This window comes from Papio anubis, chromosome 20 (assembly GCF_008728515.1).
Source record: "Papio anubis isolate 15944 chromosome 20, Panubis1.0, whole genome shotgun sequence".
NCBI lineage: Eukaryota > Metazoa > Chordata > Mammalia > Primates > Cercopithecidae > Papio > Papio anubis.
The window spans coordinates 2,846,338-2,873,063 of record NC_044995.1 but is presented as its reverse complement, the minus strand read 5'-3'; the positions used below and the strand labels follow the sequence as shown (position 1 = coordinate 2,873,063).

General features: G+C 52.8%; 1 protein-coding gene and 1 long non-coding RNA gene across 10 annotated transcripts in view; one reads left to right on the top strand and one right to left on the bottom strand.

Moving 5' to 3' along the window:
- The window catches only part of EML2 (EMAP like 2), a 38,449-nt gene extending 11,968 nt beyond the window's left edge, over positions 1-26,481 (bottom strand). For 2 of the 9 annotated variants that reach the window (XR_002519002.2, XM_009194749.2), the window contains exons 1-14: positions 26,131-26,481; positions 23,019-23,237; positions 22,810-22,933; positions 22,533-22,637; positions 19,453-19,481; positions 19,119-19,248; positions 14,896-15,045; positions 13,019-13,088; positions 12,810-12,920; positions 9,845-9,940; positions 8,162-8,296; positions 6,307-6,406; positions 859-1,013; positions 583-708 (exon numbers count right to left, since the gene is read on the bottom strand). Coding sequence is in view for 7 of the 9 variants with exons in the window: in XM_009194749.2 (XP_009193013.1) it covers positions 583-708; positions 859-1,013; positions 6,307-6,406; positions 8,162-8,296; positions 9,845-9,940; positions 12,810-12,920; positions 13,019-13,088; positions 14,896-15,045; positions 19,119-19,248; positions 19,453-19,481; positions 22,533-22,637; positions 22,810-22,933; positions 23,019-23,237; positions 26,131-26,302 (1,722 nt within the window). In the remaining 2 variants the exon portion in view is untranslated. Of the gene's footprint in view, positions 1-582; positions 709-858; positions 1,014-6,306; positions 6,407-8,161; positions 8,297-9,844; positions 9,941-12,809; positions 12,921-13,018; positions 13,089-14,895; positions 15,046-19,118; positions 19,249-19,452; positions 19,482-19,961; positions 20,054-22,532; positions 22,641-22,809; positions 22,934-23,018; positions 23,238-24,100; positions 24,384-24,436; positions 25,402-26,130 lie in introns of those variants that run through there. The other 7 variants (XR_002519001.2, XM_003915725.3, XM_021931205.2 and 4 more) reach the window with 7 other exon arrangements.
- On the top strand, positions 22,777-23,715 carry LOC103880127. The gene is made up of 2 exons (XR_001897761.2): positions 22,777-22,957; positions 23,110-23,715. It is a non-coding gene; the product is annotated as an uncharacterized LOC103880127 (long non-coding RNA).
- Positions 26,482-26,726: the final 245 nt, after the last annotated feature.

Sequence of the window (26,726 nt, the reverse complement as noted above, 5' to 3'; positions counted from 1 at the left end):
TGAACCTTGGAGGCAGAGGTTGCAATGTGCCAAGATTGTACCACTGCGCTCCAGCCTGAGTGACAGAGTAAGACTCTGTCTCAAAAATTTAAAAAAAAAAAAAAAAAGTATAAATAGAGTGCTTCCCGGTAGGTGAGTTATTTAACTGGGTCAGGGACAAGGGAGGGAGGGAGGAGGCCAGGAAGGGAGGAGCAGGCATTTGAGCTTCGAGAAGAAATGCAAGCAGACTCCAGCAGAGCCTTCCCCAGTCTGTGGAGCTGGAGACCGAGAGGTGTGTGGCCAGGGTGTCTGCAGCCATGGGACAACCTGTAGGGACACTCACCAACCTAAAGGATGCCACCCCCAATCAGAGTGGCAGGAGGCAGCACAGTTGGAGCAGGGGCCTGGGGCCCCTCTGCTGTGCTCGGAGTTAAACTCTTGGTTGCTGGATCCTGGGAAGGGGTCCTGGGTCAGGGCCAGGTCAGAGAAGGGACACAGCAGGGAGGTGAGGAGAACTAGGAGTGGAGAGGGGGAGTGGATAATGCAGGGAAGACAAGCGGAAGAGTTGGGAAGAAGGGAGGGGTGAAGTGGAGGGAGGCGCACCTGGACCAGCAGCGAGAAGCCCGTGTGCACGGAGCCCTGCAGGATGGAATTGCGGGTGGTCCCCACGTACAGTGTGTCTCTGTGGCCCTCTGCCACAGTGCGTACAGGGCCAAAGTCCTCGGGGACCTGGGTGGGCAGATAAGAGGGAAGATGAGTAGGATGCACACAGGGGTGGGCGTGGGGTGACATGCTGTGGGGAGGAGGGTCTGGTGTTGGCAGCCCTGGTGAGATAGGGGGGTCTCTCCACCCCCATCTGAGCCCACTGCCCCTCCTCACCTCCACTTCCTGCAGCTTGCTGTAGTCAGAACCCCAGAGGACCACCCGCCGATCACGGCCCCCTCCGGACACCAGCGTCCCGTCCCGCAGGGCGCAGAGCCCAAACACGCCACCGTCATGGGCGCCCAGCACCGCCTGTGTGATACGGTTCCCACCTGCAGGGTGGCCAGGGGCAGGGTCAACAGGGAGAAGCAACCCCTGTGCTGACCCCTGAAAGCATCTTGAACTCTCAAGCCTATGTCCATACGTTCTCACTCACCTTTCCACCTTTCTTTTTCTTTTCTTTTCCTTTTTTTTTTTTTTTTTTTTTGGGACAGAGTCTCTCTGTCGCCCAGGCTGGAGTGCAGTGGTGCTACCTCGGACCACTTCAACCTCTGCCTCCCAGGTTCAAGTGACTCTCCTGCCTCAGCCTCCCAAGTAGCTGGGATTACAGGTGCCCACGACCACACCTGGCTAATTTTTTGAGTTTCTAGTAGAGACGGGTTTCACCATGTTGGCCAGGCTGGTCTCAAACTCCTGACCTCAAATGATCCACCCTCCTCGGCCTCCCTAAGTGCTGGGATTACAGGCATGAGCCACCATGCCCGGCCTCACCTTTCCACCTTTCTCTCTGCTCTACCACCCACCCAACCACCCAAGCACCTGCCACATACCCACTCAAATACAATACCATATCATCCATTCATTAAACCATCTGAACTAACATCTACCCATCCATCCATCCACCCTTTGGCCCATACACCCACCCATCCATCCATCCACTCACTTATCTACTGGTCTGTTAGATGAACACTATCCACTCATCCATTCATCACCCATTCATCCACCAGACTATCCATCCATCACCCTACCCATTCATCCACCCATCTCTCTACTGATCCATCCAGTCAGCCACCCTGCCATCTATCCATCAACCTACCTCTTATCCAATCATTTGCCCTCTCTTGTTTTTTGTTTTGTTTTTTGAGACAAAGTCTTGCTCTGTTGACCAGGCTGGAGTGCAGTGGCACAATCTTGGCTCACTGCAACCTCTGCCTCCTGGGTTTAAGTGATTCTCATGTCTCAGCCTCTGGAGTAGCTGGGATTACAGGCATGTGCCACCACACCCAGCTAATTTTTATATTTTTAGTAGAGACAGAGTTTCACTCTGTTGGCCAGGCTGGTCTCAAACTCTTCGACTCAAGTGATCTGCCCGCTTTGGCCTCCCAAAGTGCCAAGATTACAGGCACGAATCATGGCACCCAACCTAATAAAGACAATTTTTTTTTTTTTTTTTTTTTGAGACGGAGTCTCAGCTTGTGCTCCCAGGCTGGAATGCAGCATGGATCTCGCTCACTGCGCCCGGGCCCCGGTTCACGCCATTCTCCCGCCAGCCTCCCAAGCAGCTGAGACTACAGGCGCCTCAGCCACCACGCCTGCCAAGTATTTTTAGTAGAGACGGGTTTCACCATGTTAGCCAGATAGTCTCGATCTCCTGACCTCGATCCACCTCGCCTCGCCTCCCAAAGTGCTGGGATTACAGGCTTGAGACACCGCGCCCGGCCAAGACAATTTTTTAAAAAGAGAGGGCAGGCTGGCTGAGCTGTGACTGATGTCAACAGAGCACTTTGGGAGGCAGAGAGGCAGGCAGATCACGAGGTCAGAGATTGAGACCATCCTGGCTAACATGGTGAAACCCCGTCTCCACTAAAAATACAAAAAATTAGCTGAGTGTGGTGGCAGGTGCCTGTAGTCCCAGCTACTTGGGAGGCTGAGGCAGGAGAATGGCATGAACCCGGGAGGCGGAGCTTGCAGTGAGCCGAGATGATGCCACTGTACTCCAGCCTGGGCACAGAGCGAGACTCCGTCTCAAAAAGAAAAAAAAAAAAAAGAGAGAGAGGGCAGGCTGAGGCGGGTGGATCGCTTGAGCTCAAGGGTTCGAGACCAGCCTGGACCACATAGCGAAACCTCATCTCTATAACAAATACAAAAATTACCTGGGCCTGGTGGTGGGCACCTGTAGTCCCAGGTACTTGGGAGGCAGGAGGATCACTTGAGACTGGGAGGCAGAGGTTGCAGTGAGCTGTGATGGCACCACTGCACTCCAGCCTGGGCGCTAGAGTGAGACCCTGTCTTAAAAAAAAAAAAAAATTCTTTATTAAAAAAATTTTGTTTTTGTTTGAGACGGAGTCTCACTCTGTCCCCTAGGCTGGAGTGCAATGGTGCCATCTCTGCTCACTGCAACCTCCGCCTCCTGGGTTCAAGCGATTCTCCCACCTCAGCCTCCTGACTAGCTGGGATTACAGGTGCTTGCCACCATGCCAGGCGAATTTTTGTATTTTTAGTAGAGATGGGGTTTTGCTATGTTGGCCGGGCTGGTCTTGAACTTCTGACCTCATGTGATCTGCCTGCTTCGGCTTCCCAAAGTGCTAGGATTACAGGTGTGAGCCACCGTGCCTGGCCTAAAAACTTTTAAAAGTAAAGATGAGGTCTCACTATGTTGCCCTGGCTGGTCTCAAACTCCTGGGCTCAACCAGTCCTCCTGCCTCAGCCCCTCAAAGCGCTAGGATTATAGGCGCTAGCCACCTCAACCAGCCCATCCTCTCTTTCAGTCAACTACCACTCACCAGTTAATGTGTCCTTCTATCTACCCATTTTAGGCAAGGCGCGGTGTCTCACGCCTGTAAGCCCAGAACTTTGGGAGGCCGAGGCGGGTGGATCACTTGAGGTCAGGAGTTCAAGACCAGCCTGAGCAACACCGTGAAATCCTGTCTCTACTAAAAATACAAAAATTAGTTGGGTGTGGTGGCGCGCGCCTGTAGTCCCAGCTACTCGGGAGGCCAAGGCAGGAGAATCGCTTGAATCCAGGAGGCGGAGATTACAGTGAGCCGAGATCGCGCCACTGCACTCCAGCCTGCACAACAGAGTAAGACTCCATCTCAAAAACAAGCAAACACACACAACAAAAACAAACAAACAAAAAAACACAAAAAACAAACATCCATCCATTTTCTATTTTCCCATCTATCTACCCATTCACCCCTCTATCTACCCATCTGGCAATCTGCCTATTCATTCTTTCATCCATTAACCCATTCAATCAATAATTCGTTAACCAGTATTTGCTTTGGGCCCAGGTTCATATGGGGACACAGTGGTGACCAAGGCAACCACACACCCTACCCTTGCAAGGCTCACTGTAAGTCAGCGCCAACCCCAGGTGTTCAGGCCCAGAAGACTCAGGTGCACACCCAGGAGACTGAGATCCCATAGAGGAGGGAGACTGAGATCCCATAGAGGGCTCCACCCAGCCAGGTGAGTCAGGGAGGGCTTCCTGGAGGAGGAGATAGCTAAGCAAGGATCTGGAGGTAGGGTAGGAGTCAGCTGGGACAAGAGAGGACGGGAAAATGTTCCAAGTGGAAGGAACAAGTTTTTGTTGCAAAAAGCAGAGAGTAGGCGAGAACATGGATAACTGAGGGAACTAATAGAGATTTGGTGTGATTAAGTGTAACATATAAGGGCATGTATGTCAAGGCAGGAGATGGCAGGGCCAGATCGGGCAGAGTCCTGGAGGCCTCAGTGAGGAGCATGGACTTGTCATAAGGGAACCTGGGAGCAATGGAAGGAGAGGGATTGGGTCAGATTTACATTTGCTTCTGGGAACAAACCTAATCGGAGGTGGCGAGGCTGAAGGCTGTGAGGTCAGGAAGGAGACTGAGAGAGGAGAGGAAGAAACAATAATTCTCTTTAATTCCCATCCTTCAAGACTCAAATGTGGTTTCACTTCCTCCAGGTGAGCTGGGCTCTCTTTTTTATTTTTTGAGACGGAGTCTTGCCCTGTTGCCCAGGCTGGAGTGCAGTGGCACTGTCTCAGCTCACTGCAGCCTCTGCCTCCAGGGTTCAAGCGATTCTCCTACTTCAACCCCCCCCCCCGACCCCCCGTGTAGCTAGGATTACAGGCACCCACCACCATGTCCAGCTAATTTTTTTTTTTTTTTTAAACAGAGTCTTGCTCTGTAACCCAGGCTGGAGTGCAGTGGTGCAATCTCAGCTCACTACAACCTCCACTTCCCAGGTCCAAGCAATTCTCACGCCTCAGCCTCCCAACTAGCTGGGATTATAGGCACACGCCACCACACCTGGGTAATTCTTTTGTATTTTCAGTAGAGACAGGGTTTCTTTCTTTTTTTTTTTTTTTTTTTGAGACGGAGTCTTGCTCTGTCGCCCAGGCTGGGGTGCAGTGGCCGGATCTCAGCTCACTGCAAGCTCCGCCTCCCGGGTTTATGCCATTCTCCTGCCTCAGCCTCCCGAGTAGCTGGGACTACAGGCGCCCGCCACCTCACCCGGCTACTTTTTTGTATTTTTTAGTAGAGAGGGGTTTCACCGTGTTAGCCAGGATGGTCTCGATCTCCTGACCTCGCGATCCGCCCATCTTGGCCTCCCAAAGTGCTGAGATTACAGGCCTGAGCCACCGTGCCTGGCCAACAGGGTTTCACCATGTTGGCCAGGCTGGTCTCGAACTCCTGACCTCAGATGATCCACCTGCCTTGGCCTCCCAAAATGCTGGGATTACAGGCATGAGCCACTGTGCCCAGCATGTTATTATTATTTTTTAATTTTTTGTAGATATGGGGTCTCACTATGTTGCCTAGGCTGGTCTAGAACTCCTGGGCTCAAGCAATCTTCCTGCCTCGGCCTCCCAAAGTACTAGCATTACAGGCATGAGCCACTCTCCCAGCCTCAACCCATTAGTTTATTAATAAAGTCATCCATTGGTTGGAACAAGCATTTCTTCACTCAACCATTGGCTAAGACAATCAAGTCATTTATTCATCCAATCATTGATTAACTTCTTAGAACAATCTGTTCTTCATAACACATTAATCCATTGGCTGAAACAACCATCCATTCATTCACTCACTCATTCACTCATTCATTCATTGCTGTATAGATCCACTGCCTAAAACAAAACCTATTCACTAACATAGCTAGCCATTAGTGGTAACAACCCACTCATTTGTTCCTTTACCTAGTCACTCTTCCTTTAAGGAGGATGACACATTCATTTACTTATTCTTCCATCCATTTCCTAGGATCACACCTTCATTCATTCCTTCGTTCACTCATTCATTGATCCACACTCTGGGACAAAGCATGTCCATTCATCTGCTCATCCGTCCTTCCTTCCATCCGCCCATCCATCCATTCATCATCTAACCACAACTGAACTAACCCATTCATTGATAATCTGGACTTGATCCCTAACAGGGGATTTCCAGAGGTCAAGGCGGAGGGGAGTCAATAAAGATTTCCTGGAGATGAGGATATTTGAGCTGAGCCTTGACGGGGTGTTGGAATCGGACATCCGTTTACACTCATTCCACACAAGCAGCATTCTACGAAAGGAGGCAGAGCCAGGAGTGTTTGGGAAGACTGGATTGGGGACCAAACAAATAGGGTGACACTGACCTTTGCCCCAAACATAGAGGTTCCCCCCAGAGTCCCCCGTGACCACGTCGCCACCTTCCAAAAAGGTCACACACAGCACATACTTCGGTTTCTCATGTTTCTAAGGTGGGGGAGGAAAGGAAGGTTTCAGAGCGTCACTGAAGCAGGTAGCCTCCCAGAGGTCATCTGTCACCCAGGACCGTGGCCAGGGAATCCCCTGTATGCATTTGGGTGTAAGGCTCTTCGTGGAACATCACTTCTCCCACCTGCCTCCATCCCGCCTGCAGTGCTCCGGTGGCCTAGAGGTTCTGACCACAACTGTCTCGCTTTCCTACCCCTGGGCCCACTTCCTGCCCTCTCTCTGGTCCCCCTGACTCTTTCTTTTGAGACATAGTCTCACCTGTCATCCAGGCTGGAGTGCAGTGGTACATATCGGCTCACAGCAACCTCCACCTCCTGGGTTCAAACGATTCTCCTGCTTCAGCCTCCCAAGTAGCTGGGATTACAGGCCTGCACCATCACGGCTGGCTAATTTTGTTTAGTTTTTGTTTTTGTTTTTGAGATGGAGTCTCACTCTGTCACCAGGCTGGAGTGCAGTGGCACAATCTCGGCTCACTGCAACCTCCGCCTCCTGGGTTCAAGCGATTCTCCTGCCGCAGCCTCCCAAGTAGCTGGGATTACAGGCGCACGCCACCACACCCGGCTAATTTTTGTACTTTTTTTAGTAGAGATGGGGTTTCACCACGTTGACCAGGCTGGTCTCAAACTCCTGACTTCATGATCCACCTGCCTCCACCTCCCAAAGTGCTGGGATTACAGGCGTGAGTCACCGCGCCCGGCCTGGTCCCCCTGACTTCTCCACTCCTGTTGGCACCTCATTCGTCCTATCTCTCCTCCTCCCTCCTCATCTTCAGTCTGTCTCTCTACGTCCCCTTCCCTGCCTCACTCCACCTTCTCAGTGTCTCTGTTTCATCCCCATGCCCAGTGTTCTCTGGGCTTCCCTTTTTGGGGTGGAAGCCCCATCTCTCACCAAAGGCAATGAGCCCTATGGGAGGAAGCCCTGTGTCTTCCCACCCTCTGCTTCCCACTCAGTTTGTCTGCCTCAGCTTGTGGCTCTCTCAGCCAGGCAGCCTCCGAGTTCTCTGATTATCCCTCATACTGACAACCGCAGCACCCCAGTTTTTTTTTTTTGTTTGTTTGTTTGTTTTTTTTTTGGAGACAGGGTCTCACTTTGTCACCCAGGCTGGAGCACAGTGGCACCGTCATGGCTCACTGCAGTGTCAACCTCCCTGGCTCAAGCGATCCTCCCACCTCAGCCTCCCAGGTAGCTGGGATTACAGGTGCGCACCACCATGCCGGTTAATTTTTGTATTTTTTGTAGATATGAGGTCTCACCATGTTTCCCAGGCTGGTCTCGAACTCCTGGATTCAAGGGATCCTCCCACCTCAGCCTCCCAAAATGCTGGGATTACAGGCGAGAGCCACCTCGCCACAGTACCCATTTATTGAGCATTTACTATCTGCTAGGAGCTGCTATACTCTTCATCCCTTTGAATCCTCACGACCTTTTTTTTTTTTTTTTTTTTTCTGAGACAGGGTCTTGTTCTATCATCCAGGCTGGAGTGATCACGGCTCACTGCAGCCGTAAACTCAGGCGATCCTTCCACCTCATGGCGCCCGGCCACCCTCTTAAATCCAGAGTTAAGGCGGATCATCACCATGGTATGGAGAAAGAAACTGAGGCCCCAGCAGGCAACATCTCAGCGTCCCTGTAATCCCAAACCCCTGCCACCCTGTGGGGGATCTTGCTACCTCCCTGCCTGTCCCTGACTACCTCTCTCAGGGCCAGCCTGTCCCCCAAATCCCTGGCACTCACCTCAAAGAGGCCTTGCCGCTTGCTCAAGCTGCCCCCCTCCAAGGTCCAGAAGTAGATGTGAGATTTCCCGCAGGTGATAAGCACAGTGGGGTCCGTGGGGTGGAAGGTGGCCACCAATACAGCCTCGTTGGAGCACTTTGGGGGTGGGGGAGATTCTGAATGAAGATCTCAAAGTCCCCAAGGCTACTATACCCACCCCTCACAGGACTGCCCTGTACAGCTGTTCGGGTTGTATGCTGCACACCTGAACTTTTCCTTTTTTTTTTTCGAGAAGGAGTCTTGCTCTCTCACCCAGACTGGAGTGCAGTGGCATGATCTTGGCTCAGTGCAACCTCCGCCTCCTGAGTTCAAGCAATTCTCCTGCCTCAGCCTCCCGAGTAGCTGGGATTATAGGCACGTGCCACCACACCCAACTAATTTTTGTATTCTTAGTAGAGATGGGATTTCACCATGTTGGCCAGGCTGGTCTCGAACTCTTGACCTCGTGATCCACCTGCCTCAGCCTCCCAAAGTGTTGTGATTACAGGCGTGAGCCACCGCGCCTGGATTTTTTTTTTTTTTTTTTGAGTAAATAAATAGAACAAAACCCAAGTTTCCTGCCCCCAGCCAGGATAGGTATGCAACCTGAGGCAAGTATGTCTTCCCCTAACCATGCCTCATCCATAAAATAGGTCACCTTCCAGAGAGGCAAATCGAGACACCACAGGACTGCAGAGTCAGCAGCCACCTCAAACCCACCCTTCTGTTGGGCCTGGTACACCACACCACATATCCCCACATCCTGACCAAGGCCCTATGAGGAAGATGCTACTCACCAAGGCCCTACGAGGAATATGCTACCATTATCCCCATTTTATTTTATCTATTTATTTATTTTTTTTGAGACAGGATCTCACGCTGTTGCCCAGGCTGGAGTGTAATGGTGCAATCATGGCTCACTGCAGCCTCAACCTACCAGGTTCAAGCGATCCTTCCACCTTAGCCTCCCAAGTAGCTGGGATTACAGGTGCACGCCACATCCAGCTAATTTTTTTTTAAGTGCCAGGAGTTTTTTTTGTTTTTTTGTTTTTTGTTTTTGAGACGGAGTTTAGCTCTTGTTGCCCAGGCTGGAGTGCAACGGTGCGATCTTGGCTCACTGCGACCTCCACCTCTGAGTTCAAGAGATTCTCCTGCCTCAGCCTCCCAAGTAGCTCGGATTACAGGCATGCGCCACCACGCCCAGCTAATTTTGTATTTTTAGTAGAGACAGGGTTTCTCCATGTTGGTCAGGCTGGTCTCGAACTCCCGACCTCAGGTGATCCGCATGCCTTGGCTCCCAAAGTGCTGGGATTACAGGCATGAGCCACCGCACCTGGCCTTTTTTTTTTTTTTAAGTAGAGATAGGTCTCCTTATGTTGCCCAGGCTGATCTCAAACTTCTGAGCTGAAGCAATCCTCTCATGTCGGCCTCCCAAAGTGCTAGGATTACAGGTGCGAGTCACCTTGCCCAGCCTATTATCCCCATATTATAGATGAGGCCACCGAGGCTCTGAGATGACAAGCAGCTTGCTCAAAGTCAAACAGCCAGCAAGGAGTAAAGCCAGGGCTTAAACACGGGTCTATCTCATTGCAGATTCCTAACCACTGAGCTTGGGCAAGTCCCACAGTGGCACCCAGGGGGAGAGGATGAGAAAAGTCACCTCACCTTAACATCCACCACCTTGGTCTCCTTGGCCCAGTCCCACACCGAGAGCATGTGATCATTGGATTCGTCCACTGCGCACAGCAGGTTGCCCCCATTCTAAAGAGGAGGAGAGAGGAGGGGGACAGAGGCAAGGGGAGTCAGGACCCATCCTCCCCCATGCCCATCAAGGCATTCACCACACAGGCCTGTTTTAAAACCTTCAGGCTGGGCACAGTGGCTCATGCCTGTAATCATAGCACTTTGGGAGGTCTAGGTGGGAGGATCGCTTGAGCCCAGGAGTTTGAGGCCAGTCTGGGCAATATAGGGAGACCCTGTCTCTTAAACAAAACAAATTTAAATATTAAAAAAAAAAAAAAAAGCTGAGTGTGGTGGCTCACGCCTGTAATCCCAGCACTTTGGGAGGCCGAGGTGGGCGGATCACGAGGTCAGGAGATCAAGACCAGCCTAGCCAACATAGTAAAACCCCGTCTCTACTAAAAATACAAAAAATTAGCCAGGCATGGTGGCAGGTGCCCGTAATCCCAGCTACTTGGGAGGCTGAGGCAGGAGAATCACTTGAGCTGGGAAGCAGAGGATGCAGTGAGCCAAGATCATGCCATTGCACTCCAGCCTGGGCGACAGTGAGAGACTCGGTCTCAAAAAAAAAAAAAAAAAAAAGACCTTCAAAGGCCCTGCCATTTTGCAGGAAACACATTAAAATACACCCTCCATTAGAAGCTGTGAAGACATCTGAAATGGTTTTCATACTATGCCTTGAAATGACTCATCCCTAAGAAACTCATCTCATTTGCCTTCAGCTATTGTTTCTCTGAAGCCAGCACCCCTAGCCAGGAATTCTTGGTGACATCATTTCATTTGCATTTACATATATATAGAATGACTGATGTAGGTGAAATTCAGCAATTAACCAAGTTGGTATTATTTTGGGTTTTTAATTTTAATTTAATTTAATTAATTAATTAATTTTTTTGAGACTGAGTCTCACTCTATTGCCCAGGCTGGAGTACAGTTGCACCATCTTGGTTCACTGCAAGCTCCGCCTCCCTGGTTCAAGCGATTCTCCTGTCTCAGCCTCTCAAGTAGCTGGCATATGCCACCACATGCCCTGCTAATTTTTGTATTTTTAGTGGAGACAGGGTTTCACCATGTTGGTCAGGCTGGTCTTGAACTCTTAACCTCTGGTGATACACCCACTTCCACCTCCCAAAGTGCTGGGATTGCAGTCATGAGCCACCTCGCCCGGCCAATGTTGGGTTTTTATGCCTTTCATTAAATACAGGTTAATTCTGATTTGGCAAGGTTTTATTTTTCCCACACCTTTGGTAACAATATAGCTTACCCCCACCCCAAGCTCTTAAACATTTCTTTAGGCCTCAGAAAACCCATGAAGCTCCAATCCAGTGCTTCTTAAGCTATCTGTGCAGGAGACTGGCTATTTTTTACTCCCTAATCCATTGAAGACCAATATTTTAATCAAATATGATACAAATGTAAAATGTGATTTATATATATACATATATATTTTTAGATAGAGTCTCACTCTGTCCCCCAGGCTGGAGTGCAGTGGTGGGATCTGAGCTCACTGCAACCTCTGCCTCCCAGGTTCAAGTGATTCTCCTGCCTCTGCTTCCTGAGTAGCTGGGATTACAGGTGCCCATCACACATAGCTAATTTTTGTATATTTTTAGTAGAGATGGAGCTTCACCATGTTGACCAGGGCGGTCTCAAACTCCTGACCTCAAATGATCCACCCATCTTGGCCTCCCAAAGTGCTGGGATTACAGGCATGAACCGCATCTGACCAATTTTTATTCATTTTTTACTTTTTCAAGTCAGGGTCCTGCCATATTGCCCAGGTTGCAGTGTAGTGGTGTGATCACAGTTCACTGCAGCCTCGATCTCCTGGGCTCATTCAATCCTCCCACCTCAGCCTCCCAAGAAGCTGGGAGTACAGGCCCACACTAGTACACCCAGCTAATTAGAATTTTTTTTTTTTTTTTTTTTTTAAGATGGAGTCTCGCGCTGTCGCCCAGGCTGGAGTACAATGGCGCGATCTCGGCTCACTGCAATCTCCGCCTCCCGGGTTCAAGTGACTCTCTTGCCTCAGCCTCCCGAGTTGCTGGGATTATAGGCACCTGCCACTATGCCCAGCTAAGTTTTGTATTTTTAGTAGAGACGGGGTTTCACCATGTTGGCCAGGCTGGTCTCAAACTCCTGACCTTGCGATCCACCCACCTCGGCCTCCCAAAGTGCTAGGATTACAGGCGTGAGCCACCATATCTGTCCTTTTTTTTTTTTTTTTTGAGACGGAGTCTCGCTCTGTCGCCCAGGCTGGAGTTCAGTGGCGTGATCTCGGCTCACTGCAACCTCCCCCTCCCGGGTTCAAGCAATTCTCCTGCCTCAGCCTCCCAAGTAGCTGGGATTACAGGCGCCCGCCACCACATCAGGCTAATTTTTGTATTTTTTTGGTAGAGACGGGTTTCACTATGTTGGCTAGGCTGGTCTCAAACTCCTGACTTCAAATGATCCTCCCACCTCAGCCTCCCAAAGTGCTGGGATTACAGGCATAAGCCACCATGCCCAGCCAAAATATGATTTTTTTACCAAAAAGCCCACAATCACACACTTGGATGTTGTGCTGCTGTCATTGCTCTCCAAATTCCTAAAGGCTTACTCTCGCTTTCTGTACTTATCTCTGCCCGGACATGCCAAAACCCGCCTGCAAATGGGCAAGGAGCAGCTGGGCCCTAGGTACTGGGTTTAAAAATGCCTGCGAGAGCTGGCCAGGCACGGTAACTCACCCGCCCCTTGGAATGAGGCCACGCCCTCATTGTGACGTCACAGAGGCGGGCCACGCCTCTAGCAGAATTCCTAGCTCTTAACCCAAGGGACGGGTGAAAAGGTGCGGGCACTTGCCCTCCTTTTGGGGGCGAGGGGGAGGGGTTAGAGTGGGCGAAGGACTTACAGATTTGGAGAAGCCTACACAGCACACGGCTCTGTCAAACACCCCCAAGCCCAGCACGTGTAAGGTGGAGAGGGAAACTGAGTCCCAGATGCGCACGTGGGGTGGCAGCGGCTGCAGGGAAGAGAGGTTTGTTATCTTGAGGGGACCAGCTGCTTGTCCCCCACAACTGCGTCCTGCACTCTTTTCGGCTTTCCCCTCCCTTCCATTACCTTCCCTTCCTTAGTGGTGCCCGCCACTTGTCCCGTGGCGATGGTGACCATATCCGGGTGGATGGCCAAGCTGCAGAAAGGGACAGACAGACCAGGGCTCAGTGGGAAAGAGGAGGCCCAGGACATTCATTCCACAAATTGGCTGGTTCAGTTTAGTCAATAAACGTGTATTTAGTCCATTAATAGCCGTAAGCGGATGCCCTCCGGGTACGCTGGCTCAGCAGCAAGACTTAGGCCTGGGGTCTCTAACTCAAATGCCAGCAGGACGCAGGTCTGTACTTCAAATAGCGGGCAGGAGAGCACACTGATTTAAGGGGGATTACACCACCCAGCTCCAACCACGAGGAATTGTCTGGAATGTCTATTCAGTTTTTTTGTTTTTGTTTTTGTTTTCAAGAGACGGAGTCTCCCAGCACTTTGGGAGGCCAAGGCGGGCGGATCACCTGAGGTCAGGACTTCAAGATCTGCCTGGCCAACATGAGGAAACCCTGTCTCTACTAAAAGTACAAAAATTAGTGGGGCGTGGTGGCGGGCACCTGTAGTTCCAGCTACTCAGGAGGCTGAGGCAGGAGAATCGCTTGAACCGAGAAGGCGGAGGTTGCAGTGAGTGGAGATAGTGCCACTAGACTCCAGCCTGGGAGACGGAGTGAGACTAGTTCTCAAAAAAAAAAAAAAAGATGGAGTCTCGCTCTGTCTCCCAGGCTAGAGTGCAGTGGCAGGATCATAGCTGACTGCAGCCTCCAACCCCTGGGCTTCAGCGATCCTTCCGCCTTGGCCTCCCAAAGTGCTGGTTTTACAGGTGTGAGCCACCTCGCTGCCCAGATTTTCTTTTCTTTTCTTTTCTTTTTTTTTTTGAGACAGAGTCTCGCTCTGTCACCCAGGCTGGAGTGCAGTGGCCAGATCTCTGCTCACTGCAAGCTCCGCCTCCTGGGTTTATGCCATTCTCCTGCCTCAGCCTCCCGAATAGCTGAGACTACAGGCGCCCATCACCACGTCCGGCTAGTTTTTTGTATTTTTTTAGTAGAGACGGGGTTTCACCATGTTAGCCAGGATGGTCTCGATCTCCTGACCTCATGATCCGCCCGTCTCGGCCTCCCAAAGTGCTGGGATTACAGGCTTGAGCCACCACGCCCGGCCTCAGATTTTCTTTTCCTTTTTTTTTTTTTTTTTTGAGACGGAGTCTCGCTCTGTCGCCCAGGCTAGAGTGCAGTGGTGTGATCTCGGCTCACTGCAAGCTCTGCCTCCTGGGGTCACGCCATTGTCCTGCCTCAGTCTCCCAAGTAGCTGGGACTACAGGTGCCCGCCACCATGCCTGGCTAATTTTTTTGTGTGATCTTAGTAGAGACGGGGTTCCACCGTGTTAGCCAAGATGGTCCCGATCTCCTGACCTCGTGATCCACCCGCCTCGGCCTCCCAAAGTGCTAGGATTAGAGGTGTGAGCCACTGGACCCAGCCCCAGATTTTCAAAAGAAGGGAATGATCCAGGAATTGAGTGAATTCACTGTCTGAATTTTTTCTGAGATAAAGCTTGCTCTTTCACCCAGGCTGGAGTGCAGTGGCTCAATCACAGCTCACTGCAGCCTTGACCTCCTGAGTTCAAATGATCCTCTCGCTTCAGCCTCCCGAGTAGCTGGGACCACAGGGGCTCACCACCACACCCAACTAAAACATCTGAAATATTGAAATATTGATATTCAATCCACATTTTCCCACTGAATTCAGCCTGAGGGCAGCTGGTGGCTTTGGAGAGGGAGCAAAGTCTTGGCCTCGCCCCAAACCCCACAGGGCGGCAATGTGAAAAGAGGCCTAGAGAGGCAGGGGCTGGAGCTCCACCTCCAACCACAGCTCCCTCCTGTCCCCTCCCTCCCACATCTCACCATTTGATGTCATCGTTGTGTCCCAGGTAGTGTCGCTGCCTCTGCTCCTCCACGCTGTATAGCACAGCCACGGAGGCCACAAAGTACACTATCTCCCCGGTGGGCAGCAAATAAAGATTGGCCCGGCAGTCTCGGCCACGGTAGCCATAGCTGGAGCCACCCAGGGGTCGGTTAAGGAATGTGTCTTTTTGTTCTTGTTGTTTGTTTTCTTTTTATTTATTTATTTTTTCTTTTTTTTTGAAAAGTGGCACAATCTCAGCTCATTGCAACCTCCGACTCCCTGGTTCAAGCGATTCTCCTGCCTCAGCCTCCTGAGTATCTGGGATTACAGACACACGCCACCAAGCGCAGCTAATTTTTATATTTTTAGTAGAGACGGGGTTTCCCCATGTTGGCCAGGATGGTCTCGATCTCCTGACCTCATGATGTGCCCGCCTCAGCCTCCCAAAGTGCTGGGATTACAGGTGTGCGCCACCACACCCGGCCGGTTTTGATTTTTTAAGATGGAGTCTGTCGCCCAGGCTGGAGTGCAGTGGCATGATCCCAGCTCACTGCAACCTCCGCCTCCCGGGTTCAAGCAATTTTCCTGTCTCAGCCTCCCAAGTAGCTGGGACTACAGGCACATGCCACCATGCCAGGCTAATTTTTGTTTTTTTGTTTGTTTGTTTGTTTGTTTTTTTTGAGACGGAGTCTCGCTCTGTCGCCCAGGCTGGAGTGCAGTGGCCGGATCTCAGCTCACTGCAAGCTCCGCCTCTTGGGTTCACGCCATTCTCCCGCCTCAGCCTCCCGAGTAGCTGGGACCACAGGCACCCGCCACCTCGCCCGGCTAATTTTTTGTATTTTTTAGTAGAGACGGGGTTTCACCGTGTTAGCCAGGATGGTCTCGATCTCCTGACCTCGTGATCCGCCCGTCTCGGCCTCCCAAAGTGCTGGGATTACAGGCTTGAGCCACCGCGCCCGGCCTAATTTTTGTATTTTTAATAGAGATGGAGTTTCACCATATTGGTCAGGGTGGTCTCCAACTCCTGACCTCAGGTGATCCACCCACCTTGGTTTCCCAAAGTGCTGGAATTAGAGGCATGAGCCACTGGCGCCCGGCCAAGGAATGTATTTTGCATCACACACACTGGCTGAGGACCAGACTCAACAAGCTCATTGGAATGAGGTTTTTCCGTTTCCACTCTCACCCCTGTAGTGGGCCTCCCACTCCAAAAAAAACATGTCTGTTTCCTTTGTTTTTTGTTTTTTGTTTTTTTGATATGGAGTTTCATTCTTGTTGCCCAGCCTGGAGTGCAATGGCATGGTCTCGGCTCACGGCAACCTCCGCCTTCTGGGTTCAAGAGATTCTCCTGCCTCAGCCTCCCAAGTAGCTGGGATTACAGGTATGCGCCACCATGACTGCCTAATTTTGTATTTTTAGTAGAGACAGTATTTTTCCATATTGGTCAGGCTGGTCTCGAACTCCTGACCTCAGGTGATCCGCCCGCCTCGGCCTCCCAAAGTGCTGGGATTCTAGGTGTGAGCCACTGAGCCCAGCCTGTGTCTGTTTCTTAATCCCCTCAACTTGCAAATGTGACCTTACAAGGAAAATGGTTCTTTGCAGATATAATTATAGATCTCAAGATGAGATCATCCTGGATTATCAGAGTGACCCCTAAATCCGATCACAAGTGTCCTTATAAACGACAGAAGAGGCAACCTCAATCTGCTGGGCTTAAGTGATCCTCCTGCCTCCGCTTCCCAAATAGCTGAGACTACAGGCATGCACCACCATGCCCAGCTAATTTTTTATATATTTTTTGTAAAGATGCAGTCTCGCCATGTTGCCCAGGCTGGTCTCAAACTCCTGGGCTCAAGCAATCCACTTGTCTTGGCCTCCTAAAGTGCTGGGATTATAGGCATGAGCCACTACACCCAGCCTACATGGCTAATTTTTAAAAAAATTGTTGTAGAGATGGGATCTCGCTCTGCTGCCCAGGCTGATAGTTATCTGGTTTATTTGTTAAACTGCTCATATTCCCCAATAAGACTGTGAGTTCCATGGTGGCTGAGATTGGGCTGTTCTTTTCATTTCTATATCTCCTCCTCCAGGAAGCCCTCCATGACCCCAGGCTGGGTCAGCCCCATCCCTTTGGATTCCCCATCCCAGCCTTGCACACTCTGGGTTGTCACTCTCAACGAGTCTGTTCCCATGCTAGACTGTATGCCCCAGGAGGGCAGGTGGATGCTGTCATGGTCAGCACTGGGTCCCCAGCCCTATGTCGCAGATGTTCAGAAAATATCTGAATGGGCCAAACACGGTGGCTCACGCCTGTAATCTCAGCACTTTGGGAGGCCGAGGCAGGTGGATCGCTTGAGGTCAGGAGTCCGAGACCAGCCTGGCCAACATGGCGAAACCCTGTCTTGACTAAAAAAAAAAAAAAAACACAAAAAAAATTAGCCAGGCATGGTGGCGCATGCCACCCAGCTGCTCGGGTGGCTGAGGCAGGAGAATGGCTTGAACCCAGGAGGTGGAGATTGTAGTGAGCCAAGATCGTGCCACTGCACTCCAGCCTGGCTGCCTCAAAAACAAGAAAATATCCGAATGATTGTCAGTACACATATACCCTGACCCAGTGGAAACTGCTCTGCCCTGCAGTCACTGCAGAGGGGAGCAATCTGAGGTCCATGCTTTTGCAGTCTCAGCCACCTCTCATCAGATGCTTATCAAGCCCCACTGGCAGGACATTCGGGACAGACTCCAGGGGACGTTTCCAGCTGCCTCGAGAAGGCTCTGGGCTCCCAGAAGGCCAGGCCATTTCACCAACCACCCTGTCTCCTCCAAAGAGTAAACCAAGGCTCAGAGAGAAGCAGACACGGACCGGATTCCTGGGGTGTGGACTCCAAGCTCAGTAGGCTTTTAGGAAAAAGTTTGAGTCCCAGAATCAGGATTCTTGTCCCTATCTATAATCTCAGTTTCCGTATCTGGAAAGGGGGGTATAATAATTTCCAAACTGTAGGCCTCGGAGAGCTCTCGGAGGCCACTAGTTGTAAAAAAACAAATTCATACCTGGAATAACTTAGAACAGTGTCTGTCACATAGTAAGTGCTTGAGTTATTATTATTTTGAATTTTTTGTTTTGTTTTGTTTTGTTTTTGAGACAGGGTCTCACTCTGTTGTCCAGGCTGGAGTGCAATGGTACAATCATGGCTCACTGCAACCTCGACCTCCCAGGCTCAAGTGATCCTCCCACCTCAGCCTCCAGAGTAGCTGGGAATCACAGGAGCATGCCAGCATGTCTGTCTATATATATATATTTTTTTTTTTGAGATGGAGTTTTGCTCTTGTGGCCCAGGCCGGAGAGCAATGGGGCAATCTCGGCTCACTGTAACCTCTGCCTCCTGGGTTCAAGCGATTCTCCTGTCTCAGTCTCCCGAGTAGCTGGGTTTACAGGCACATGCAACCACGCTCGGCTAATTTTTGTTTTTTTGTTTTTTGTTTTTTTGAGACGGAGTCTCGCTCTGTCGCCCAGGCTGAAGTGCAGTGGCTGGATCTCAGCTCACTGCAAGCTCCGCCTCCTGGGTTCACACCATTCTCCTGCCTCAGCCTCCTGAGTAGCTGGGACTACAGGCGCCCGCCACCTCGCCCGGCTAGTTTTTTGTATTTTTTAGTAGAGATGGGGTTTCACTGTGTTAGCCAGGATGGTCTCGATCTCCTGACCTCGTGATCCACCCGTCTCGGCCTCCCAAAGTGCTGGGATTACAGGCTTGAGCCACCGCGCCCGGCCAATTTTTGTATTTTTAATAGAGACGGGATTTCATCATATTGGTCAGGCTGGTCTCAAACTCGACCTCAGGTGATCCTCCCGCCTCGGCCATGAAATTCATTTTTCAGAGAAGGCAATTAACACACAGAGTCAAGGCGACTTTTCCAGGGTCACGCAGCCAGCTACGGGCTGGACTGGGGTTTGATCCCATCTCTGTCAGACTCCAAAACCCAGGCTCCCAGCCATTCCCAACTCATTGTTGCTCAAATGCACCATTCCCACTCTGGTCACACAGCCCTTGAACGTGCTGTACCTTTTTTTGTGTGTTGCCGAGGCGGGTCCCAAACTCCTGGCCTCAAACGATCCTCCCATCTCAGCCTCCCAAAGTGCTGGGATTACAGGCCTAAGCTGCCTTGACCGCCTTTCTATTTCCTCTTGAAGAGATGGGAGCACTGAGGGGATTCCAGAAAAGGATACACCCAGTCCAGCTTGAGCCGGCAAGAAGGCAGCTCCGAGCGTGTGTCCAGGCTGTAGGTGGGTGCCAGCTCATCTGGGATCAGCATGGGCACAGGGCGGCCCCTCAGGAACATTTTCACGGAGCCATCCTCTGCCAGGACACCCCCAGAGGTCAGGCACTGACACCAGTCCCATCCCTATTCCCTCTCCTCTTCCAGCTTTTTTTTTTTTTAAAGGCAAGGAAACTGAGGCCAGAAAGGCAAAGACCCAGTAGCCAGGATTCCTGACCTCTGGCTCCAGCCTGTCACCCCAGCAAGCAAGCTTCCACCAAGCCCTTCCCCATCTCCCCACTCACCCACACTGAAGATAACTTCTTTGGTTTTGCTGTCAGGAAAGGACAAAGAAAAACAAAAGGTCTTAGCAGTCAGGTCAGAAAAGGGGAGAAACCATTCCTCCTCCCCACCGCTCCCCGGAGGTCTCCGATGAAAACGGGGCCGAGTAAGGGGCAGAGCGCTGCCTCTCTGCAGGCCGTGTGCTTTGCTCGGTTGATCTTGCAGAGCCTAAGACACAGGCCCAGAGAGGCAGTGATCGCCAAAGATCACACAGCACGAAGCGGCAGGGACGCGATCCTGAAAGAAGGGAGTCACCAAGGAACCTTCCCTCCTAATCAGCACGGTGCTCCCAACGCCCCCAACCCGCAGTCCCCCAGCACCCCAAACGTCAAGCAGCGGGAGAAACCTGGAGAGTTTAAGGGAAGGGGCGTGTCCCCACGCCGGCCTGGGCCCCAGGAGATGGGGGAGACCTGAGATCTAAGCCCCGGGAGCGCGGAGAGGAGATGGGGGGTCGTCTGCAAAAGGGTCTCACCCAGCTCCAAAGCTACTCATGGCGGCGGCTGGCGGAGCTTCAGGGCCGGGGGTGGAGCCGGGACCGGCTCTGCCGCTTCCGGCCCTGGGAGGCGCCCGGACCGCCGCGCCCCTGCCCCGCCCTCCACGGCCGCCCCTGGAGCCGGAGGGTCCCACCGGGTCACACATCCCGGATTGTGGACTCCCGATCCCAGGTTCTTTCAGGGTGGGTGAGGGAGAGTGGTTGAGAAGACGGACTCCGGAGCGCGCCTTCTTGAGTTAAAACCCCCGTTCTGCTAATTCCTAGTAGTGTACATAGGTCGTCCAACCTCTGCCTCGGTTTCCTCATTTTAAAAATGGGGATAATAACAGTACCCGGCCGGGCGCGGTGGCTCACGCCTGTAATCCCAGCACTTTAGGAGGCCGAGGCGGACGGATCATCTGAGGTCAGGAGTTCAAGACCAGCCTGGCCAATGTGGTGAAACCCCATCTCTACTAAAAATACAAAACTTAGCAGGGCGTGGTGGCTGGCGCCTGTAATCCCAGCTACTTGGGAGGCTGAAGCAGGAAAATCATTCGAACTAGGGAGGCGGAGGTTACAGTGAGCTAAGATTGTGCCATTGTGCTCCAGCCTGGGCAACAAGAGCAAGACTCTGTCTCTAAATAAATAAATAAATAAAGATAACCCACACCTCCAGGGGATAGTTGAGAGGATGAAATTGGTTAATTATTGGGAAGTGCCTGGAGTATACATGACGCTGTATTTGTGTTTGCTATATTTGAGCAGAGTTGAAATGTGCAACTTTTGACCTTGGTCTTGCCCTTGCGTGGCCTCCTAGCTCTGACCACGCCCACTACACCATAACTCCAGGTTTAGGGTGATTTTTATTTTGTTTTGTTTTTGATACAGTGTGTTGCTCTGTCGACCAGGCTGGAGTACAATGGCGTGATCATGGCTCACTGAAACCTTGAATTTCCTAGGCTCAAGTGATCCTCCCGCTGCAGCCTCCCAAGTAGCTGGGTCGACAAGCTCAGGCCAGCACGTACGGCTATTTTCTCTCTCTCTCTCTCTTTTGTTTTTGTTTTTTGTTTTTTATTTGTTTGTTTTAACTGAGTCTCGCTCTGTTGCCGGGCTGGAGTGCAGTGGCGCGATATCGGCTCACTGCAACCTCCGCCTTCCGGGTTGAAGTGATTCTCCTGCCTCAGCCTCCCGAGTAACTGGGACTACAGGCACGCGCCACAACGCCCAGCTAATTTTTGTATTTTTAATAGAGAAGGGGTTTCACCATGTTGGCCAGGATGGAGATCTTGTGAAACACCCGCCTAGGCCTCCCAAAGTGCTGGTATTACATGCGTGAGCCACCACGCCAGGCCTAATTTATTTTCATTTTTAGTAAAGACGAGGGCTCACTATGTTGCCCAGCCTGGTCTCGAACTCCTGAGCTCAAACGATGATCCCGCCTCCGCCTCCCAAACTGCTAGAATTATAACCTCAGGTTTTTACTTGGTCCAGATCTTCAGTATGGCCCCGCCTCTGGAGTTGACCACGCCTGTCATTCTGATCTCAACCACCTGCTCCCTTCTAACCCTGTCCCTGAGTTGACTCAGTCGCTTGAGAATTGACTGCTACCTCCCCGCAAAGCTCCTTCTCCGGCCCGCCAGGCATTCTGACTACGTCCATTTTCTTTTTTTTTTTTGAGATGGAGTCTCGCTCTGTCGCCCAGGCTGGAGTGCAGTGGCCGGATCTCAGCTCACTGCAAGCTCCGCCTCCCGGGTTTATGCCATTCTCCTGCCTCAGCCTCCCGAGTAGCTGGGACTACAGGCGCCCGCCTCCAGGCCCGGCTAGTTTTTTGTATTTTTTAGTAGAGACGGGGTTTCACTGTGCTAGCCAGGATGGTCTGGATCTCCTGACCTCGTGATCCGCCTCGTGATTACAGGCTTGAGCCACCGCGCCCGGCCTTCGTCCATTTTCACGTACTCCTTAGTTGAGTACCTTCGAGGCCTCCAAGTTGGCTCCACCTCTTGCATTTGACCATGCCCCTACGGCCCCGCCTAACCTTTAAACCACGCCCTTTTCCACCAGGCAGTGTCCCCTGATTTTGATGTCAGGGCTTCTGGAATCTGGCATGCCTCCACCTGGTCTCAGCCTCTGTTACCCCGTACCCCAGGTTTTAATTTCTCCCAGGCGAACACTCTGGCCGCACCCTTAAATTTCTCAGACTCCCTCTTTCCTTGCAGAAACTCAGTGGCTGCTCCCTTGACTTCATCCCTGAAACTCAACGGGACCTCTCCTTTACTTTAATAACCACGTCCATAAGCCAAGCTCCTCCCTGACTTCCTCGCCCTGTAGACCTGACTGTCCAGCTCCTAAAAACTCTGGCCACGCCCCTCAAATATTGACTCCGCCCTCCCAGACCTTCCTCTGTTACCGTGCCACCTCAAGATTGGTCCTTCCAAGGCTCTGGCACTGTCCCCGCATTTGAACCAGCTGGCCCCACTCTAGGTTACGACCTCGTGGCCTGGGGCATGACTACATTTCTCGACCACTTCCTCCCTATCTCTTTCTGCTGCTTGACGCCGCCCCAGTCCTTACCCTTCCTTTTTGGCGCTACAGTTGCTGCTGGAGGATGTGGTCCGGCTGCGGGGGTCCTCGCGGCGCACCGAGGCCAGGCGCTCTGGTGACAAGTAGCGGCGGACACTGCTAAAAGAGAGCACACAGTTGGGGGCAGAGCCTTCGAGGCCAGCAGGCAAGTGCCGTGAGCGGGCGACATCCTCCCTGCACCTTCTGCTGCTGAAGCTCAGGCAAACAAACCACCTCTGTCTCCCACGAGGTCTTGGAAGAGGCTGGGGGTCCCGGCCTTGTGCCTTACCTGCGCCCGGAGGTCGCCTCCTTCTTGGGAGAGGATGGGGACGTGGCATAGCCACCCACGCGCCGCGGGGGTCCCGAGCCATTAAGGGGCGTCCTGGTGGGAAGGCCTTTCAAGAGCTGACACACTGGAGGGACGGGGACAGAAGAGGGTGAGTATGAGGACCAGGCCCCGGTCCTCCCCATCCCACCCCTCCAGTCTAACGGGGATACCCGAGGCAGTGGTGCCTAAGCGCGGAGGCGCCCGGCCCTTGGGGGTGCCCCGCGCGCGGAGCGCAGCTCCCTGTTCTTCGCACGCCCGCAGGCGACGCAGAGCATCCGCCAGCGCCGCCTTTAGGACCGCCAGCTCGTCTTCCTGTAACTGCAGCCGCTGCTCCAGCGCCGACACGCGGTCGTCCACTTCCATACCGCTCGTGCCCGACAAATTGTCATCTGGAAGACGGGGTAGTGCCGGCTGCAGGGCCACCCAGGAGCTCCAGTACCCAACGGGTCCCTCCCGCCTTCCTGGGTCTAAGCGAGGGGGCCAGCCACGCCCCTTTCCTGTCCCGCTACCTGGGGCTGGGACACTTGGAGATGGGCCAAGGAAGAGGACTCTGAAGGGGGAAGGAAATCCCCACCGCTCTCCAACCCATCCCCACACTCCTCTCTGCTGCAGCGCGCTGGCCCTGTGACCTTGGGGAAGTCCCTTCCCTCTTATTTTCTAAGATTCTGTGAACCCAGGAGCCTCTCGCTCTGGCTTTAAGATTCTATGACTAAGATGTGGCCAGGCACGGTGGCTCACGCATGTAACCCTAGCACTTTGGGAGGCCGAGGCGGGCGGATCACGAGGTCAGGAGATCGAGACCATCCTGGCCAACACGGTGAAACCCTGTCTCTACTAAAATACAAAAAGAAAAAGAAAAAAAAAATTAGCCGGGCGTGGTGGCGTGTGGCTGTAGGCCCAGCTGCTCTGGAGGCTGAGACAGGGAAATCACTTGAACCCGGGGGGTCAGAGGTTGCCATGAGTCAAGATCACGCCACTGCACTCCCACTCCAGCCTGGGGACAGAGCGAGACTCCGTCTCAAAAAAAAAAAAAAAAAGATTCTATGACTAAGACTTTAAGTATCTATGAGTGATAAGAGCATTTGCAAAATGACACACTAACCTACTCCTAATGACACTAAAGTTCTAGAATTGATCCCCAACATCCTCCGACGAAGATGATGTTATGAATTCCAACGTCTCTTCACTGTTTCTAAGACTTTCCCAGTCAAAAGGTCATGCCTAGCCTCCCCATGTCCCCTCCTCTCCTCACCCTGGGGTTCGACCCTAGAGCCAGCTGCAAGGACAGAGCTTCGGCGGCCCCTGGCGGCGGACTTGGGGGTTGCAGGCAGCGCATCGCAGACCCAGAAGACCCAAGGGAGAATGCAGACGGAGATGACACCTAAACTCTTCCCCAGCAGGCATTCCTCTTTTCTGTTTTCCTTCTTTATTTCGCCTCTACCCCGAGCCCCAGATTTGGCTCTCCAGCCTATGGATGCAACCAAAATGACTCCCCGAGTGGCCCCCCCAACCCCGCTCATTTTCCCAAAGTGGGAGGGGCGGAGACCCAAGGGGTCCCTCTCCCTCTTTTCCCCCAGAATACTCATACCCAGACTCATTGCTGACCACAACCAAGGAAGCCCTGGTTCCCAGCCTGGTGGAAGTAAAGGTGGTAGCTTAGACAGGGACAGGGCGTGGAGCTCGCACCTGCCATCCCGCGTCCATAGGCCGCCCAACTGGCCCTCTGGGCTCCGCAGTGCAGCCGCCGCTCCTCCCTCCTCCCCGCCGTAGCCCAATCGCCTGCCGAGGCTTGTCCGCCCTGCCCCCAACTCAGCGCCTCCCAGGTCCGGTGCCTGGACCTGCAGTGGGAGGTGGGAGCCTCCTGAGGTCAGAAGGAGTGAGCCGTCAGCACTTAGAACTCATAACAGTGGGAAACCTCTAGGGGTCTTGTTGGCATCAAGTTTTGCAAACGGGAAACTAAGGAAGGAGGCTAGCAGGAGTGTGCAGAGACACGCCAAAGATCACCCAGCCAGTAGGTGGGGGCGGGGGACCCAGTCACCTCCTTTGCTCAGCCTGGTCCTACCTACCATTAATAATACGACCAGAAAAAAATGGCATCTGATACCGTGAGCTTACATGTGCCAGGCGCTGCTCACACAAAACACTTAGCGCGTTCCTGGCTCATGTTGATGCTCGATAAATCCAGAATAGGATTAACTATTTTTATGATACCTAATGCTTTTGGCAACTCTAGTAGTCGTAGTGGCATAATCCATTTTAGGAGGAGAGGAGGAGGAAGGGTACTGAAACCCAGAAAGGTGACGTTACTTGTTACATGCACACACAGCCGATCAATGGAAGAACCCATACTCAACCCAGGAATGGCCACCCTGTCATTCTGGCTCTTAGAGGGACAGAGGAGGACAAAATAAGCATTCTGGGTCCCCTGCTAATTCCAGTGGTCCCTGGCACTAGCGTGTGTGCCCAGAGGGCTGAACCTCCAAACTGAGTTAAATAGAGGTGCTTTCATCTTGACACTTGTGCCCCACCCAGAGCGGCCAGTTGCACTGTCAGGCCTTGGCCAGCCCATCCTGCCAACCCCCACACCTCCACCATCCCCATCCCTGTGACTCAAGCCCTCTGCTCCCTCCTGACCATCCCCCCATCCTCAGCCCTTTTTCCCAGAGACCAGGCCTCACTTCCCACTTTTCCCTCCCAACTCCCCTCTTCTCCTATCTCCCTTCACCTGAGCCTGACACCCACAGTGGCCCTTCTGGTATCACACGCATTTGTCTAGGGAGAAGGGATGGTCCTAATGCACGGGAGGGCCAGGGCCAGAGGATTTGGGAGGTATCCTAAAGGCAAAGTCCTCTGACTGTCCCTTTCCAGTCCCACACTCTGCCCTCAACTCAACACCAAATCCATCCCCACCCCCTCTGTCTGTCCCCCTGCTACGGAGATAGGGGAGCGTTCCAGAAGCTTGAAGGGAGAAAGGGCAGAGTTCCAGGCCCAGTCGACTCCCAGGTCCTTCCCTCTTCCAATCCCTGGTTCCTTGGTGTTCTGCCCTTCTCTCCTCTCCGTCTAGCCACCTCTGGAGTAGCGGAGGATCCAAGTGGACGGGGGGCTGGGATCTGGGTTTTGGGGGCCAGGGACCTTCTCTTGGGTCAGGGTGCTGCTGAGGGAGAGGAAAGGGGGATCTTCAGCAAGGGAGGGGGATGGGGACTTGGAAGGAGGAGGTTGGGGCAAGAAGAGATGGGTCCAGCCTTGGGCGGGGCCAAGGTCGGAACTGAGGAGGGGTCTCACCGTTGCAGTATTGCAGCAGCGAGGACGTGTCGTACAGGCCGCAGAAGGCCGGGCCGCGCTCCGCCATCGTCCCACCACAGCCACCGCCGGCCCCCCCGGTCCCAGCTCGGGCCCGGTCCCCCCCACCAGGCCCTGCCTCCCGTTGCCATAGCAACGCCCTTCGTTCCAGCATCCCCAGCTCAGCTTGCCTGGCATCAGGCGGCCGGCGCCGGGCCTGGCGCTGGGGTCATCCCCCAGGATGCCCAGAAAGGGGGGTAGGACACCCCCCTGCCAAGCCCCCCAACACAATCCTCGGGCCAGGATTGGCTGCGCCCAGATCCCCCTAGGTACCGTCTGGTCCCGCCCACAACCAGAGTGTTTTCTCTCTAGACCCCCCTCCTCGCCGTTTCAGAACCAATGAGAGACTGTCGCGCAGGGCCTTCCACCAATAGGGATGCAGAGGGATTGGAAGGGGCAAGGCCTCTCCTGCTTTCAGCCTGAAGCGCAGCCCCGAGCTCCGGGAGGAGGATGGGTTGGAGGTAGTCACTCCCCTATCCCCAAAACCTTCTCTTCAGATTTTCATTGGATTTTCCAAAAGCTCCCTCCTTAAGACCAGG